Source organism: Rhineura floridana, chromosome 6 (genome assembly GCF_030035675.1).
Source record: "Rhineura floridana isolate rRhiFlo1 chromosome 6, rRhiFlo1.hap2, whole genome shotgun sequence".
Lineage (NCBI taxonomy): Eukaryota > Metazoa > Chordata > Lepidosauria > Squamata > Rhineuridae > Rhineura > Rhineura floridana.
Window position 1 is genome coordinate 77,232,566 of NC_084485.1, and position 17,223 is coordinate 77,249,788.

The 17,223-nt window shown below is 45.9% G+C and overlaps 1 protein-coding gene across 1 annotated transcript in view; it reads left to right on the plus strand.

Moving 5' to 3' along the window:
- Positions 1 to 791: 791 nt before the first annotated feature.
- CELSR2 (cadherin EGF LAG seven-pass G-type receptor 2) overlaps positions 792 to 17,223 on the plus strand; it is a 129,926-nt gene continuing 113,494 nt past the window's right edge. The window contains exon 1 of the mRNA XM_061632519.1: positions 792 to 4,472. Within this exon, the coding sequence (XP_061488503.1) occupies positions 1,016 to 4,472 (3,457 nt within the window). The 5' untranslated portion in view covers positions 792 to 1,015. The remainder of the gene's footprint in view (positions 4,473 to 17,223) is intronic.

Consider the following 17,223-nt stretch of genomic DNA (forward strand, 5'->3'; position numbering starts at 1 on the left):
CGCAATAAATCGTAGTCAACTTGGAGGCACATAACAACAAGCTTAGGCAAAGAACACAAAGTCCTAGTCATCCCTGGTCCCAGTTGACATATTCTCTGGAAGGCATGCCCTGGGGCCAGGGGTGTAGTTGTCCAGGGTCTTGGGAGTTCTTAGACACCTTATTTTTGGGGGAGCGAGGTCCCAGCAGGGCCCCTATGTTTCCAGCATTCTACGAGCCAATCAGCATGAAAAAGGAGAGTGAGAAGAGTTTTCTAACATGCTTCCTTGTCCTTCCCTGCTGATTGGAGCCAAACAGAGTGAAAGGAGGTGAACCAGCCACCGAGAAGACTCTTCTCAGCAGCTAACAGACTCCCTTTTCATGCGTATTGGCTCCTAGGGATATCAGTTGTTGTGGGAGAAGGCATTAACAAAGATCTCATTCTTAACCCAGCAGCAAAACGTGGGGGAGGGGGTATGGCTGTGACTATCATGAAGGGACCTTGCGCTTCTGAATTTGCCACTGCACTACTGCCTGGGGTGGAGATTGCCTGTGAACACTGACAAGTGAGGCCTGCTCCCCCTCTGTACAAGCTTCTGCCATTCTTCATAGTTTAAGGGTTGAGTCTAGGCCCAGCCACTGCCAAACAGAAGCCAGGACTGCTCAGCCGGGGCCCAAAAGGAAGCCCTGCTGGCGTTGCCGCCACTGGTGGAGAATGTGGCGGTATGAAGGGGAGGGCCCCACCGCGCGGCTACCTCTTAGCAGCAAGGCCGACACGGCTCCTTTAAGAGCCGCAGGTCTATGGAAATGAGCCTGGCCAGCCGCTGCCGCAGCGGAGCCGAGCCGGGCGTGTTGGCAGGCGGCGAGACCTTAGCGGGCTGCTAGGAGAGCGCACGCGGCGGTGGACCTGCTGGGGCTGATCGGGGGAGCCGGCGGGCGCCTCGGCCCGGATCCTCCGCCTGGCATGAAGCGCAGCTGCTGACCGGACGGAGCGAGCAGAAGCCAGACTGCGGGCGGCGGCGGCGGCGGCAGCGGGAGATGGGCGGCGGCTGCTGCTGCGCCCCCGGCCGGGCTGTGCTCCTGCTGCTGGCGCTGGGGATCCCCCGCTCCCGAGCCCAGAACCCCTCGGAGCCGCCCGCTCCCTGCGCCTCCCTGAGCGGCCCTGAGTTACCGCTGCGGCCGCTGGACGAGCTACCCGCCTGTGCCGCGCCGCCGGTCTTGTGGCTCTGCCCGGCTCCGCGTCCCGCCCGCGGCCTCTGGGCGCACCTGCTCGGGCCGCGGTGCGGCGACGGAGCGGCGTCGAGGTCGAGTGAGGAAGGGGAACTCCTCCTGCTAAGCCGCCTTCTCCTGGCCCCAGAGCCGGGCGGACGGTTCCGCAGGGGGCGAAGCCGGGCACTGTGCTTGGAGCCGGGCGCCCGCGTTCCCCTGCCGCCCGCGAGCTCGTGGGGAGGCTGCCATCTGCGGTGCAGGGTGCAAGGTGGCGGCAGCCTGTCGCCCCACCCCCAGGGGGAACTGATCCTGCCCCCGCGAGCCGTGTGCCTCCGGTCAGGGTACCCGCTGCGCCTGGGGCTCCTGTGCGGCCGCGGTGAGGAGAAGGGTGAGACCTTTGTCCGCTGGAGCCTGGGCCTTGGCTCCTCGCAGCACGAGATGGAGAAGCTGTGGCGCTTGGAGGGTGGCCGCCAAGGCGCCGGGAGCAGCCGGGCGAAGCGCAACGTCAACGCCAGCCCGCAGTTCCAGATGCCCACCTACCAGGTGTCAGTGCCAGAGAACAGGCCAGCGGGGACTCCCGTGATCTTGTTGCGGGCCCTCGACCCTGACGAGGGTGAGTGGGGCCGCTTGGACTACTCCATGGACGCGCTCTTTGACAGCCGTTCCAACAGTTTCTTTGTCATCGACCCACAGACAGGGGCTGTGGCCACAGCTGAGGAGCTGGACAGAGAAACCAAAAGCACCCATGTGTTTCGTGTGACGGCGGTGGACCATGGCATGCCGCGTCGCACCGCCCTGGCCACCCTTACCATCACCGTCAGTGACACCAATGACCACGATCCCGTCTTTGAGCAGCAGGAGTACAAGGAGAGTATGCGGGAGAACCTGGAGGTTGGCTATGAGGTGCTGACGGTGAGAGCCACTGATGGAGATGCCAGCCCCAATGCCAACATCCTCTACCGCATCCTGAATGGGAATGGGTCCAATAGGATCTTTGAGATTGACGCAAAGTCTGGCGTCATCCGCACCAATGGCCTGGTGGACCGAGAAGCTGTTGAGGCTTACCAGCTGATAGTGGAGGCCAATGATCAAGGCAAAGACCCAGGGCCACGCAGTACCACGGCCACAATCCACATCACAGTGGAGGATGACAATGACAACTCGCCTCAGTTCAGTGAGAAACGCTATGTAGTGCAGGTACCTGAGAATGTGGCCTCGAATACCCACATTCTACGGGTAAATGCGACAGACCGGGACAAAGGCAGCAATGCCCTCGTGCATTATAGCATCATGAGTGGCAATACCCGGGGACAGTTTTACATTGATGCCCAGACAGGTAACATTGATGTAGTCAGCCAGCTTGACTATGAGATGAATAAGGAATACACTCTTCGCATTAGAGCCCAGGATGGAGGAAGGCCCCCTCTTTCCAACATCAGTGGGCTGGTAACCATCCAGGTGCTGGATGTAAATGACAATGTCCCCATCTTTGTCAGCACCCCTTTCCAGTCCACGGTGCTGGAGAATGTCCCTGTGGGCTACTCTGTAATCCACATCCAAGCCATTGATGCAGATTCTGGGGACAATGCTCGACTAGAGTATGCTCTAGTTGATACTAGCTCTGATTTCCCTTTTACTATCAATAACAACACAGGCTGGATTGTGGTGGCCTCCGACTTGGATCGTGAAGCTGTGGACTTTTACAACTTTGGTGTTGAGGCCCGAGACCATGGTAGCCCTTCCATGACCTCTTCAGCCAGTGTCAGCATTACCATTCTGGATGTCAACGATAACAATCCTGAGTTTACTCAAAAGGAATATACCATGCGCCTCAATGAAGATGCTGCTGTGGGTACCAGTGTCCTTACAGTCTCTGCCATTGACCGGGATGTCAACAGTGTTATCACCTACCAGATCACCAATGGGAACACCCGCAATCGCTTCTCAATAACCAGCCAGAGTGGTGGTGGCCTCATCACCCTGGCCCTACCCTTGGATTACAAATTAGAGCGCCAGTATCTGCTTACTGTTACTGCATCTGATGGTACACGACTTGACACAGCCCAGGTCTTTGTTAACGTGACTGATGCCAACACACACCGACCAGTATTCCAAAGTTCTCATTACACTGTTAACATCAATGAGGACAGGCCAGTGGGCACCACCGTAGTGATTATTAGTGCTACTGATGAGGACACAGGAGAAAATGCCCGTATCACTTACTTCATGGAAGATAGTATCCCTCAGTTCAAGATTGATATGGACACTGGTGCTGTCACCACTCAGATGGAACTGGACTATGAGGATCAGGTGTCCTACACATTGGCAATTACAGCCCGGGATAATGGTATCCCACAGAAATCGGACACCACCTACCTGGAGATACTAGTCAATGATGTAAATGACAATGCACCTCAGTTCTTAAGGGATAACTACCAAGGTTCTGTATATGAGGATGTCCCAGCCTTCACTAGTGTCCTTCAGGTTTCTGCCACTGACAGAGACTCTGGGCTGAATGGGAGGGTGTTCTATACCTTTCAAGGTGGGGATGATGGGGATGGAGACTTCATAATTGAATCCACCTCAGGCATTGTTAGGACTTTGCGTAGGCTGGACAGGGAGAATGTCCCACTGTATGAGCTTAGGGCATATGCAGTTGATAAGGGCATGCCAGCCATGAGGACTCCTATTGATGTCTATATCACTGTTCTTGATGTCAACGATAACCCCCCTGTCTTTGAACAGGATGAGTTTGATATCTTTGTTGAGGAGAACAGCCCCATCGGCTTAGTGGTGGCCCGTATCACTGCGAGTGACCCAGATGAGGGCACCAATGCTCAGATCATGTATCAAATTGTGGAAGGTAACATTCCTGAGGTCTTTCAACTTGACATCTTCTCAGGAGAGCTGACAGCATTGATGGATTTGGATTATGAGGCCAAGTCTGAGTATGTCATTGTGGTCCAGGCTACTTCAGCTCCACTGGTTAGCCGGGCTACCGTGCATGTCCGTCTTTTGGATAAAAATGACAACATTCCAGTCTTAAAGAATTTTGAGATCCTCTTTAATAACTACATCACCAACAAATCCAGCAGTTTCCCCACTGGTGTGATTGGCAGAATCCCAGCCTATGACCCTGATGTCTCCGATACTCTTACCTATAGTTTTGAGCAAGGCAATGAACTGAAGCTGGTGCTCCTGAACCACAGTACTGGAGAGCTACATCTGAGCAGGGCCTTGGATAACAACAGGCCTTTGGAAGCAGTCATGAGAGTATCTGTGTCAGGTAAGATGGTGAATGTATTGCTGTGAATTCGGGTCCAAATCTTAATTGTTGGGGCAGGAGAACCTTTTGAAGCAATCTAGTCCAACTCTGTATGCCTCATTCAAGCTCTCTTACACTTCACCAGAAGCTCTGAGTAAGCTTGAATGGAGCTTTTGAGAAAGGGGGGTCTGATCACATCTGGAAAACTTTTTGCTGATGGAGAACCAGCTGCTAAACAACAATTCTGAATATTGTGTAAATACCTAATGCAGCCTTCCCCAGCCTGGTACCCTGGACTGCAACTCCCATCATCCTAGACTATTGACCAGGCTGCCTGGGACTCCTGGGAGTTGTAGTCCAAAACATCTGCAGGGCACCAAATTGGGGAAGGCTGGACTAATCACTTATTTGGCATTAGCAAGCATTTAGCTGATAGTCTCTGATTTCAGTTTTGTTTTTTAAAGGTACAGTAGTAGTGAGGTAGAATTGTTTTTAGAACTGGTGGAGGTTGCATAACAGTCAGTTGGTGATCTGCTCTTGTGTGCTGCTCCAGTTGGCTGCCCTAGTCTTTGCTGGAAGACAATAGCTGAAACTGCAGAGTTTTCTTTCTCTCTCTTTTACATCTTCTCCACAGGCTCACAGTTTTCCAGCCAAAGAATCTTCTCCCTCCCCCTCTTTCTCTTCCCTTTGAACAGAATCAACCACTTGAGACTAATTCCATATAAAATTGACTTTCCTTGCATGTGATTTGAATGCATGTTGATTTGACGGCACCGTAGCAGCTTTTGGATGTTTAGTGCGGATGAGGGCAGAGGAGTGCAAAATCAGTGTATTCTATGATTATTCATTTGGAAGATAGAACCAACCCTCCTCTAGGTTCTGAGATTATATTTATCAGGGCCTCGAAGACGAGAGAGAACTGCCCTTAGCATAGTCACCTTGGAAGGTATTTGGCTGTCTTATAAGGCAGCCCCTGGTATCCCGGTGTCATTGCTACAAGACATGGTCCCACAACAAACGTGGGCTCTTCCCTACCTAAGCTTATGCTGCTGTATGTTTCTTAGTACTTAAGGTGCCACAAGACTCCTTGTAGTGTTTTTGCTGCCACAGACAAATCTGTGCTTGAGATCAATATAAGGTGGGGGAAACCTATCTTTGGAGTTGATAATTGTTTCGTTACAGGATAAGAAAGCAGTCCTTTTAATTAGCCAGATAGTCTTCTTTTCCTACACTGCCACTTTGTCTGTGTCTTGCAATTACATTAAATTAGATGTCACTGTCTCAGTACAGAACTTTGCAGAGTAAGCAGAGACAAGCCTTAGCAAATGTGGTTGTGTGCAGCATGTGGCTAATGCAGGGATGGGGACCTCGTGGTCCTGCAAGTGTTGCTGGACCACAACTCCTGTCATTCCTGACCTTTGGCCATGCTGTTGAGGCTGATGGGAGCTGTAGTCCAACAACAGCTGGGTGGGACACAGGTTCCCATACCTGAGCTAATGCTAAAGATAGCTCATTCTCATGACATCAAGGGCTTGTAAAAGGGCCAGTGTCAAAATCCTAGGACTGAGGGCTACAGGTGTCTGGATGGTTGGAAGGGTGAACTTTTAACTTACAGCAAGAATAAGAACACAAGAAGGAGAGCTGTGCTGGATCAGGCCAAAAGCCCATCTAGTCCAGCATTCTGTTCTCACAGTGGCCAACCAGGTGCTTATGGGAAGCCTGTGTGCAGGACATGAGTGCAACAACGCTGTCCCAAATCCCCCCAAGAATATTAGGGATTTATAAGAATTTGATTGAGAACTGCATACTTTTAATCTGCTTTAGCCTTCTAGAACAAGTTTGGGGAATCTGTCGCCCTCTTGATGTTGTTGGACTCCAACTCCCATCACCCCCGACCTATGTGGGCAGTGCCCAGGGATGATGGGAGTTGTAGTTCAACAACAAGCGGAGGGTCACAGATTCCCCATCCCTGTTCTAGAGTAGTGGGTGATAGCAAGGTCCTGCTCAGGATAGGCTCAAAAAATAACAGAAAAAGGGGGAAAACCCCAAAGGTGCCAGCCAGTGAAAAACTATAAATGTAATTTAAAATGTTTATTAAGTGCCCAACACGTTTCGAGTGTCAACACCCTTTTTCAAGTGCAATCTGTCAAGAAAGCGGATAAATACATAATGTCACAGATATAAACATTTTTAGAAATTTTTTGACACACTGGCTATACTATACTAAAAAAATAAGAACAAAGGAAAAAGGACAAATCAGATGGAAAACCCTACAAAACTTAACATTGAAATAATGATAAAAAAAGTAACCCAACAGCTTTAACAAAGGTTGCAAATACATGGTGTAGATATGTGGTAATGAATAATAAAAAATCTGAAATACAAACATTAAAAGAGTTATTAATGACAAAGCCTCACCATCTAATGCCTATAAGATTAAACAAAGTTTTTAAAAACACACAAATTATAGAAACAGAACATCTAAAAATATAACACATAGCCATACAAATAATGCTAGCAGTTTGTACTTTCAAATGCTCACATTGTGCAGAAGACAACAAATAAATATCTTAAAATTCTAGAAAATATAAAGCAAATTGTATAGCTAGAAGACTGTAATGCATAATGTGCTAGCCCTTAAATATAAACATAGTACAAAACAAATGAATTATTATGATAAAATGCTAATAACTACTGATACGAAAATTAAAAAAAAAAGAAAAAACATAATAAAAACTATCTTCACGCAATGTATAAAAAGACAGTCTTCTTGCTAAAGCCAGGAAGATAAAATCCCAGGCACAGCTGGCTCTAAAAAACGCAACTAATCACTCACAAGTGAAACTAAAACATTAGTTCTTAAGCACACAGTAATACCACTCTAAGTATACCACATATTTTCTCAAAAAAAAAATCTCAATGCTGAATGGCTCAGCTATTCAAGACTTAGTTGTATGTAGCCTCATCTACAAGGCAGTTAAATTGAAATACTTCAGTGGGACACAATCGCCTTTAATCTAAAGGTAGCATTGGAGAAGTGTCGTTTTCTCCACTGGAGTATGTGGATAGTGTTCCATACACATCCCAAAGCATGTTTTTCTCCCTGTTTCCAGTAACTTGTTTAAAGATAATATATCATAATTTCAATGGCTTGTATCCAGTGCTTTGCCAGTGAGGTTCCACTGGTGCAGTGGGACTTCTGTTCCCTCTCCCTGCCTGTGCACCCCCAAAATCTACTCCAGAGAGTTGCACAACCCTCTGGAGCTTGTTTTGAGGGCTTGCAGTGGGGACTTGGAGAGGATAAGAGAGGAAAAGGAAGTTCCATTGCGTACATGGAAGTCCCTCGCACCAGCAGAGCTGCAGCGTTGGATATGGCCCAATGCCATGTTATCTTTAAATTCACTACTTATCAACTGCATATGCCCTAAACTCATTACAATGGGACATTGTCCCTGTCCAGACTATGCAAATGACTAGAGAACACATTTTTCAGATGGGCACTTAGGCACACAATGGGGGAGCATCATAAACATATAATTTTGTAGACTAGTGTATGAATTTTGTTACTGGTGGTATGTAAGCACATGTCTGAATGGATAGATTAGTTAGGGCTGGCAGGCTATTTACAACTTGCTAAAGAGTTTCCCACAGAGAACCTCACCCCCAGGGCTGGCTCCACGTTTGAGGTGCTCAGCTGGGTCTGCCTGCTATTTACTTCCCCAAAGTGGCTCTGATGTAGCATTACTTTGGGGCATTGTGAGAAACAGCCAGCTGCCTAGCACTGCTTAGAGCATCAGACCAGAGTTGTTTAGAAAGGGGCATGACAGGTGTCAGCAATGAGCCCTTCTAAGTTGCTGGGGCCATGGAATCTGCTTAAGAATGCCAAGTGCTGATTTCAAGCCGCAAATGATTTGGCTGTGAATTAGGAACATGTGGTGGTGGGTGTAGCTGGGGGAAGGGAGAGAAACCACTTTGGCAGACAGGATAGAGCTGACAGGTCTCATACTGCTCACTCCCCCCCCCCCCGGTAGTTCATGTTAAATCTCATGAATTTTAAATTTTCTACTTACTTTTGTTGCTGCTTGTGTTCATTGTTTGTAGGCTGATTTTATTGTGATATTTTGTATTTTAACTTTTTTGTACACCGCCCAGAGAGCTACTCGCTATGGGCGGTTTATAAATGAAACAAATAAATAAAATAAATAAATAAATGAAGTAGAATGATGTCAATTCACTTATGCAGACTCCCACTCTGTGCTGGAGCAAATTCATGCTGGTGTATACTCCTTTTCCTAGCATAGATCTGGTGGCTTGATAGTATGTTATCCCTCTTTTATTTTCCAGAGCTAGAAGCCTGGACCCTGTTTGTTCAGCAGGAGAGGATAGGCTATGACTACAAAACTTTTGACTCCTAACTTCTTCACAACCCAGCCGCTTAGTTAGCCTCTACAGGTGGCAATTTCATTGAGGCGCTGTTGGGCAAGGTGTGGTGTCTCAACTGCACATGATCCTTAGTGAAACTGAATTATTTTGTCTCTAGAGCTGTGAATCTAGCAACTTTCATTGGCTCTAGAGTCATCACTATGAGGGATAGGAAGTACCTTATGTTGGAACTTCTTGAGAGCCTAACCCAGCCTAGCCCGGCCAGCATCTAGAATTACTCCCCTCCTTCAAGTAACTAGTTATTACTTGCCTACTCTCTGTAGCAGCACTTGTTCTGCAAGGTTTTTGCTAGGAATTAAGGAGCTGAGTTTATGTACCAAATTTTGCTGGTGATGCAGTTGGCATCTGCCTTCCAGGAGGGCTAATTACAGATTGTTATAGTACACACCACTTGAAGTGAAACCTGCCACGTGCCATTGGCAATCTTGACAAGGCTGTTTTAGAAGGGGGCCAGAACTGGAGGTTTATGTAATGGGGTGGGAGTGGATGGTAGATGTGCCTGAGAACTGGAGAAGGAAGGGCCATAACTCAGTAGTAAAGCATCTGCTTTGCTTGCAGAAGGTCCCAGGCTCAATCTCTGGCACCTCTACGTAGGACTGGGAATGTTCCCTGTCTGAAACCCTGGAGAACTCCTGCCCGTCCCAGCCTTTGGGTCCCCAAATGCTGTTGGATTGCAGTTCCCATAATTTCTGGCCATTGGCCATGCTGGCTGAGGCTGATGGGAGCTGTAGTCCAGCAACATCGGGGGACCCAAGGGTTGGGAAAGGCTGGTGTAGACAGTACTGAGTTAGATGGACCAGTGGTCTGATTCCGTATAAAACAGCTTCCTATATGTCAAGTTGGCAGGGGTTTTAAACATCATGTAGCCCAAATTCTTGCTATGAGCAGTTGCTCTGCCTAACTATCTGAGATAAGTGTTAACACATGTTAAAAACAACCATGACAAAAACTTCAAAGGAAGAGGATTTCATGACATCCTAGGCAAATATTTTTGTTGCTCAGTTACTGTTATGGCCAAGTTTTTCATTTTGTTGAACGATTCTTGTTTTCCTGCATGTTAAACCCCACTGACTTGTCTGGCTTTTGGTGGCAAACAAAATTGCTTGCTTTCAGTTTGATTTATGACAGTGTCACATATAAATTACTTAGCTGTCTTTTCTATAAACTACATAATTCACATGTTATCACTCTTTCTTCACGTCATAATCTTGCATTTTAATTCCTGCGTTATTTCTGTTCTGTCTCTGTTCTGATTGTATTCTTTGGCTTCTATACGTGCTGCCAAAGCGAGCACATATTCTGGTATATATTCTCTTTCATATATGGCGTCCAAACTGGGTGTGGCAGATTCTGCTAAAGCCAACCCCAAATGATTGATTAAAAACAGCACCGTAATGATCAAGTGAGCATAGTGTATCTTACCCCAGTAGACTAAAAAAGGCCCCTTTTTGCAAAGTTGTTGAGGTTGGAGTCCTGGTGAAATGCATTGTCTCTGGTGCTGGCTGCTGTGGGAGCTCTGACATGCCAAGTCAGGACTTGCAAAGCTTGAAATTGCAGAACATAGTTAATGTTTTTAGTCTATCCCTTCCTAAGAGGGTAGGCACTCTTTTCTCTCCCCCTGCTCTCAAATGCAGACATTAAACATTCTACATGATCACAAACACTGTAGAAGAGCTAAGGGGAAGCCCCCTCCTCACTGTGTGTGGGGGAAGCTCCTTATCCCAGGAGCATCATTGCACATTACCCCCTTATTAATACTGCCCTCCACAGCATGGAAGATGATGGCAGGCCTGCTTGCTGGAGACCAATTTGGAGATCCTTAAGAGCAGCTGTCCCTGAGTCTCAGCAATTAAACTCTCAGCATGGTGGTTGCAGATTGCACCTGCTCTGCAGGGAAATGAATACAGGGACTGGGGAATACTACCCAGTGGATAGATTGGAATACTGATAATGCCCATGGCTGTCACTGGAGCCCTGCTGGATGATATTCCTGGCTTCTGATGCAGGGGGAATCCAAGCCTCTGGTGTTTATTGGGAAACTGCTGCAGCTGACACTCCAGAGCTGGTGACGCGGAGCAGAGGGTGGGTTTTCTCTGCTTCTATAGTATGGGCAGTAAAACCAAGTAAAAAAAAATGCCCAGTTCTGTTTCCAGCTTGGGAGTAGATAAGTCTTGCATTTGATCACACTAATCTAGAGTGAATCCCAAGACTTTGAAGCAGCCTGGAGTGTCAGATCCTGTGTCATGGGGGGGGGAATACTACACAATACATATATATGCATGTAATGGTAATCCAGCTGCCCTTTTTGTATTGGAAAAGCCCCTTCCAGAGCAGGTGTCTGGAAATGGAGAAATGGCAAGAGTCCCTGTTCACTATTTCCTGATTCCAAATTGTTCCTCATGATGACAATGATTTAAATGCTGCCATCCATATACATCAGACTTAAAAAGAATGAGAGGACAGGTCCATGCCCCAAAGGGCTTACAGCCTAGAATCACACAGGAGACAACAGAGGAAGGAGAGGGAAGCTATGAGGCAGCTGTAAAAGGGGAGAAGACTATGTGATTATTGAAGGCTTGATGGAAAAGGTCTGGCATATGTCAAGAGCATATCCCTAACTCAGGTGGGGGCATAAGATGCTTATTGAAAGTTTGAAGAGTATTAACTATAAATGATAGTAAGTTATCAATTTTGGGAAAAGTCCAAGACCCATCGAGTCCAGAATTCTGTTCTCATGGTGGCCAACCAGATGCCCGTGAGAAGCCCATTAGCAGGACATGAGCACATTAACCCTCTCCCACTTGTCATCCCCAGCAGCTGGTGTTCTGAGGCATTCTGCGTCTGATACTGGAGGGAGTATATAGCTCTTATAACTAGTAGCCATTGATAACCTAATTCTTTTGGGGAGCATCTTAACTGAAATACTAAATGCAAAGGCAGTCTTTTTTTTTCTTGAGGAAGGGGAAAGAACTTGGTTATTCCTACAGTAAATACTTCTGTTGAGAAGACAGTGGTTCAATATTTATACTAAGAGTGTGGGACTAGTACCGAGGAATCTAGGGTTCAAATCCCCACTCAGCCATGAAGCTCACTGAGTGACCATGGGCCAGTCACAATCTCTCAGTTTAACTTACCTCACAGAGTTGTTGTGAGGATAAAATTGGGAGGGGAAGAACCATTTACACCACCTTGAACTCGTTGGAGGAAAGGTGTGATATAAATGTAATAATAAATTAAAAAAGAGTAGAAACTTGATGAACATAATTCACTAGTGGAGCAGAAATACTACAAAATTGTTTTTTAAAAAACATTTTGATCTGGCTATCTGGATGTAATTCTGAGAGTAAAGATGTGTCTCCCCTCTATAAGAGTACATATAGCAATTATGTCACTCTGGTTAAGATTAGCTGTGTTTGGACATAGTGTTAAATGTAGTCGTAGTTTAGCTTTAGAGGAACAAGCTGCAGTGAGCCTTGGGCTGGTATGCTTCTCCTTCTGGTGTGGCTGCAAGGAGACTGGAAGATTCCATTTCTGTTTTAGACTAGCCATGGCTTAATGTGTTATCTGAACCCTAAACTGTGGTTTATCATAACTATGGTTTGTTGAAATAAGCCAGTAATGGTTTAAAGTTGGCTTGTCTGAACAAACCATAGTTAGATTAATCAGTATTTGTATAGGTTCAGATGTTATAACAAGGTGTGATTAGTCTTGAAAATGAAAGTGGGAGAATGCAGGAGCCAATGGCTTGCTGCTGCTCATTCTCATGACACTGACTAAACCCTTATTTAGTTGTGATGTGTGAATTGCAGCCATTGTGTCAGATGGAGAATTGCTACCCTCCAAAAATGCTGTAAGGAACACACGGTGTTACAAAGCTGAGCAGGAAGGTGTGAATCCTTGCTTTCTGACTATGCCCAGCCAACACACTTGCTCCTAGAGTTGAACCTCAGGCCTGTAAAAAGGCTAATTACAAATAAGATATGACAAAGATGCCATAGGTGCTAGGGGCATGGACATTGTTTGGAACACTCACTTTCCCCAGTGGTTTCAACTGTTTGATAATATTATTCATCAGAGCTTACAGTTCACTCCTGGAGAAGGGCTTTTAGGAAACTTTATTTCCAGACAGTGCCAACAGCATATGTAGATGACAGAGAGAATATATCATGATTAGAACATTGTGTCTGTGGTCAAGACATTGTTCATTAAGCTTTCTATTGCCCATTTATATAAGGCCCCTTAAGGAGCCTGGTTAATAATGGTGTTTGGCTCTCTGACACAGAAGATCTGTCCCCCTACCCCCCCAGTTGATTTAGTCACATAATGTGTGTCTTATGTGACCACAATGCTTGTAGTAGCTGCTGAAAGAGATCTATAAGAAGCATATCTCCTACACCTACCAGGGGACTGCAATATTATCCTTCTGAAAGAAAGACCCAGGACTATAGTCATGCTAAGCCTTTTTATTAATTACAGGAAATGTGTATCTTTTTTAATGTGTAGTGTACAGATGGCATATTTGACAATATGTGTATTATACGTGTTTGCTGGCTGGGATTGGCTACAGGCATTTTAGCATGTGTTTTTAAATTGTTTTTAAATTGTTTTTTGTGTTTTAAAGTTTGTATATTTGTTTTTAATGTTTTCAATTGCTGTAAACTGCCCAGAGAGCTTTGGCTATAGGGCAGTATATAAATGTAATGAATAAATAATACAGTTCCCTAATGAATGTCCTGTCGGTGGCAAACAGTGACTTGCTTCTAAGAGTTAGTATGTTGTAGTGGTTAGAGTGCTGGACTAGAACCTGGGAGATCAGAGTTCAAATCCCTGCTCAGCCATGAAGTTCACTGGGTGTCCTTGGCCAGTCACCATCTTTTAGCCTAATTTACCTTACAGGGTTTGTGGTGAGGATTAAATTGGGAGGGGTAGAGAACCATGTATGCCACCTTGAGCTCCTAGAGGGAAAGGTGGGATATAAATGAAATAATAATGAGTGTGAAGGGGGCCCAAGTGTATGGAGAGCGGTGAGGTGCCTATAGTTCCTCAGCAATTCTGTCTGGCAGACCAGATAGAGTTAAAACTCATTAACCTTCCTTTGTCTTCCACTGTACATGACTTCTATACTGATTCCTATTGTGCTTCTGCCTGCAAGTGTCTCTAGAACAATGAACAACCAGTATACTGTATAGGAGTTTTTTCTTAATTAGCTCTCCTCCTTCTGTGACTTTGGTAAGTACAGATTTAAACAATCTCCTGCAAAAAAGCTGGAATTCCACTAAAATCACTTGCACTGGTGAACTGAAGGTAAAGCAGGAGATTAAATGGTTTCCTCAGAGTTGTGGACAAGCTCTTTGTAAATGTTGGAAAGTATCAGTGTTAAACTGCACTGAACTTGCCTGTTAAATGTTTGTTTGTTTATCAAAGCATTTATATTTCCATTTAAGAGACAATGTTCAGGGTGGTTAAGCACACAATATTAAAACATATCAAAATATAGCACTAATAAATATATAGTCAACAAAAGTAAAAGTGAAAAACAAAACCCAAAGCGTGCACACATGAACACATGGAAGAATCAAGGGAAAACAGGAGTACAGATGATAAAACAAGATGTGGCACATCAGGCTGCCCACTCCAGGGGATCAGTCATATACTTGAGAATAGGTTATGCTTTTGCCATCTCCCTCGGTCCATACCCCAGTGCAAAGTGCAGCTGTCTTCAGTTGTCTCATTGTCTATCCCTCAAACTCTGATAGGTGTCACATTCTGAAGGCTGGGGAGAAAGATTTTCAGCGATCATGGGACATCATTCTTGTGTTAAATCCCTGACCGGGCAAAAAGCCTTGGCAATAGGATCATTCGTGCTAATCAAGGTAGCCAAACCACATGACTCTGTTAAAAGATTTCTAAGATGAAAGAGCAGTTAGGCGGAAACATTTCATCAAGCTTGTTATGGTTATGAACAGGGGAGGAAAAATGTTTCAAAAGCCTAGGTGCGCAGACACTGAGGATTCTTCCAGCCTCAATATGAGGTTGAAACCTTGTGTATAACTTTTACCATTGTGTATGTGGCTTCCTCTGAGATCTAAAGTTCTCAGGTCATTTCTTGCAAACTTGGTGTCAGCTAAATGTTAGCTCTCTCCTTTTGTCCCACTATTCCTGGATGCATTTCCTCTTTCATTGCTACATCATCCCCTGGTGGAGTTTTTTCTCCTGTGCTGCCAACGCCCCACAATCCTGACTTCTGCTTTCCTGCTTTGACTTGCTGTCCACATGTATAAGATAAGGTGTTCTGAGCCATGAAGCTGAGGATTTTCTGGGGTTAAACTATGTTAGGATTCAGAAGTGTAGCTGTACTGGCAGGAGTGAAAATCCCAGTACTGGCTGAGCAGCTGCTAAGATCCTCCAGTCCAGGGCAGCCTAGGATAGTGTGGAGGTTGGGGGCTGACTGCAGATAATACACTCGAACCATCTGCTCCATGTTTGGACCTTTAAGTGCATGCATGCTACCATTGATCTGGGGTCTGGAGGAGTCTACCCATTTTAAAATTTCATGCAGTCCCCGACTGTATTTGTCATGTTTAGCATTGGGACTGATGCTGATTTAAGGGTGCAGAGATGTGGAGGATTGGAGGGTTTTGAAGAAAAAAGATTAACCATTCCTTACCGCATGTGGATTAGGGGGGTGGGGAGCAGAGGTGGATGAGATGAGATGCAAAATGGGAAGGAGCAGATCACTAGCAGTAAGCTGCTGGAAAGATGTGAACTAGGTCAGAGGCTGGAACTCAGAGGGTGATAGCTCCTCTTGTGCCTTATGTCTTAAGACAGGGATGGGGAACCTGTGGTCCCCCAGATGTATGATGATGTTTGTTTGTTTCCTGCCCTTCCCCACAGGGTCCTCGGGTGGGTTGCAGCAATTTTAGATACAATATTAAGATCAATCTTAAAAATACAATCAAAAGAATAGGGTGGATCCTGTATGTGTGTGTGTACACACACACACATCAGGTGTCAAAGGCCAAGGTAAAGAGGCACATCTTCAGCATGCAACAGAAACTACATAATAATGGTGCCAGATGCTCCTTCCAGGGTGCGATCCCCAAACTTCTGAGGGTGGTAAACCTGCCCCGAGGGCCCTGTCTGCTAATCTAAACACCCAAGAGGGTCTGTAGGGAAGGAGGTGGAATTTCAGATATGTGGGCCTAAGTTGTTAAGGGTTTAAATGCAAATGTGAGCACCTTGAATTGGATCCAGAAATGAACTGGCAACCAATGCAGCTGTTTTAAAGCAGGGGTTATGTGAGTTCTAAATGGAACCCCAGCCAGTAATCTGGTTCTTGCCATTTGGACCAGTTGAAGTTTCGAAGTCATCTTTAAGGACAACGCCATATAGAGTGTATTGCAGTAATCCAGTCTGGAACTCACAGAAGGCTTGAGTACAGTGATCAAGTCATTTGAGTCCAGAAGAGGTCATAGCTGGCAAACCAGCTAGAGCTGGAAACTACCACTCCCATAATTCCTGACCAATTACATCTAGAGGGTCACAGGTTCCCCATCTCCCCCTTCTAGGAAAATAGAAGCATTCTCCATCTGTGGACTGGATGATCATATGGAAGCGCCTGTGTTTGTTTATTTTATGTTGAGTGCAGATACCTGATTACAAAATGTGCCTGTCTCACATCAGTTACGAGTTATTCAGGTGCACTTAAATTGTTTCATTGCTTGTAAACGTATATGGAAGAAGTAAAAACTTGATGGTTTCCCAAGCACCAATTCTGTGTATTTTGCTGAGGAAAAGTCTTTATTGTTGAACTTGGATATAGGAACTTGAGTATTGAAAGAAATGGCCTTTAGCCGGTCTCTGAACCATATTTTGCCTCCTCGCAGAAGAGGCTTTTGACCTAAAATTCCAAGGGCACGTTCCAGAAGTGGGATGGTCAGTAATGCTTCACAGTGTGCTTTGTGCCTTTTTCTGTTCTTTTCATGCACGTTTGTATAGCAGGACCGTGTTGATGGACACATATTAAAAGCAGAAGCTCTTATAAAGGGGATTGGATGTGATCCAAGTTTTAACACATGTGCACAGAATTTCAGCCAGCACTTATCCTCCGCTAGCCCACACGGTTGATGAGGACCACTGTGGGCTGTCCACTTTGCACTTTTCAACTGTGGGTCCCTGCTGTCATTGAGAATGGTGTCCCATGCAAAATGTAACTTTCTTGTCCAGGGACTCGACTCATGCTTCTGCTTGGGTGACTCACTGAGAGAACAGAACTTAAATAAGCAGCCTAGTTCCTTTCATGTTAGGCAGACACATGTTTAACCTACTG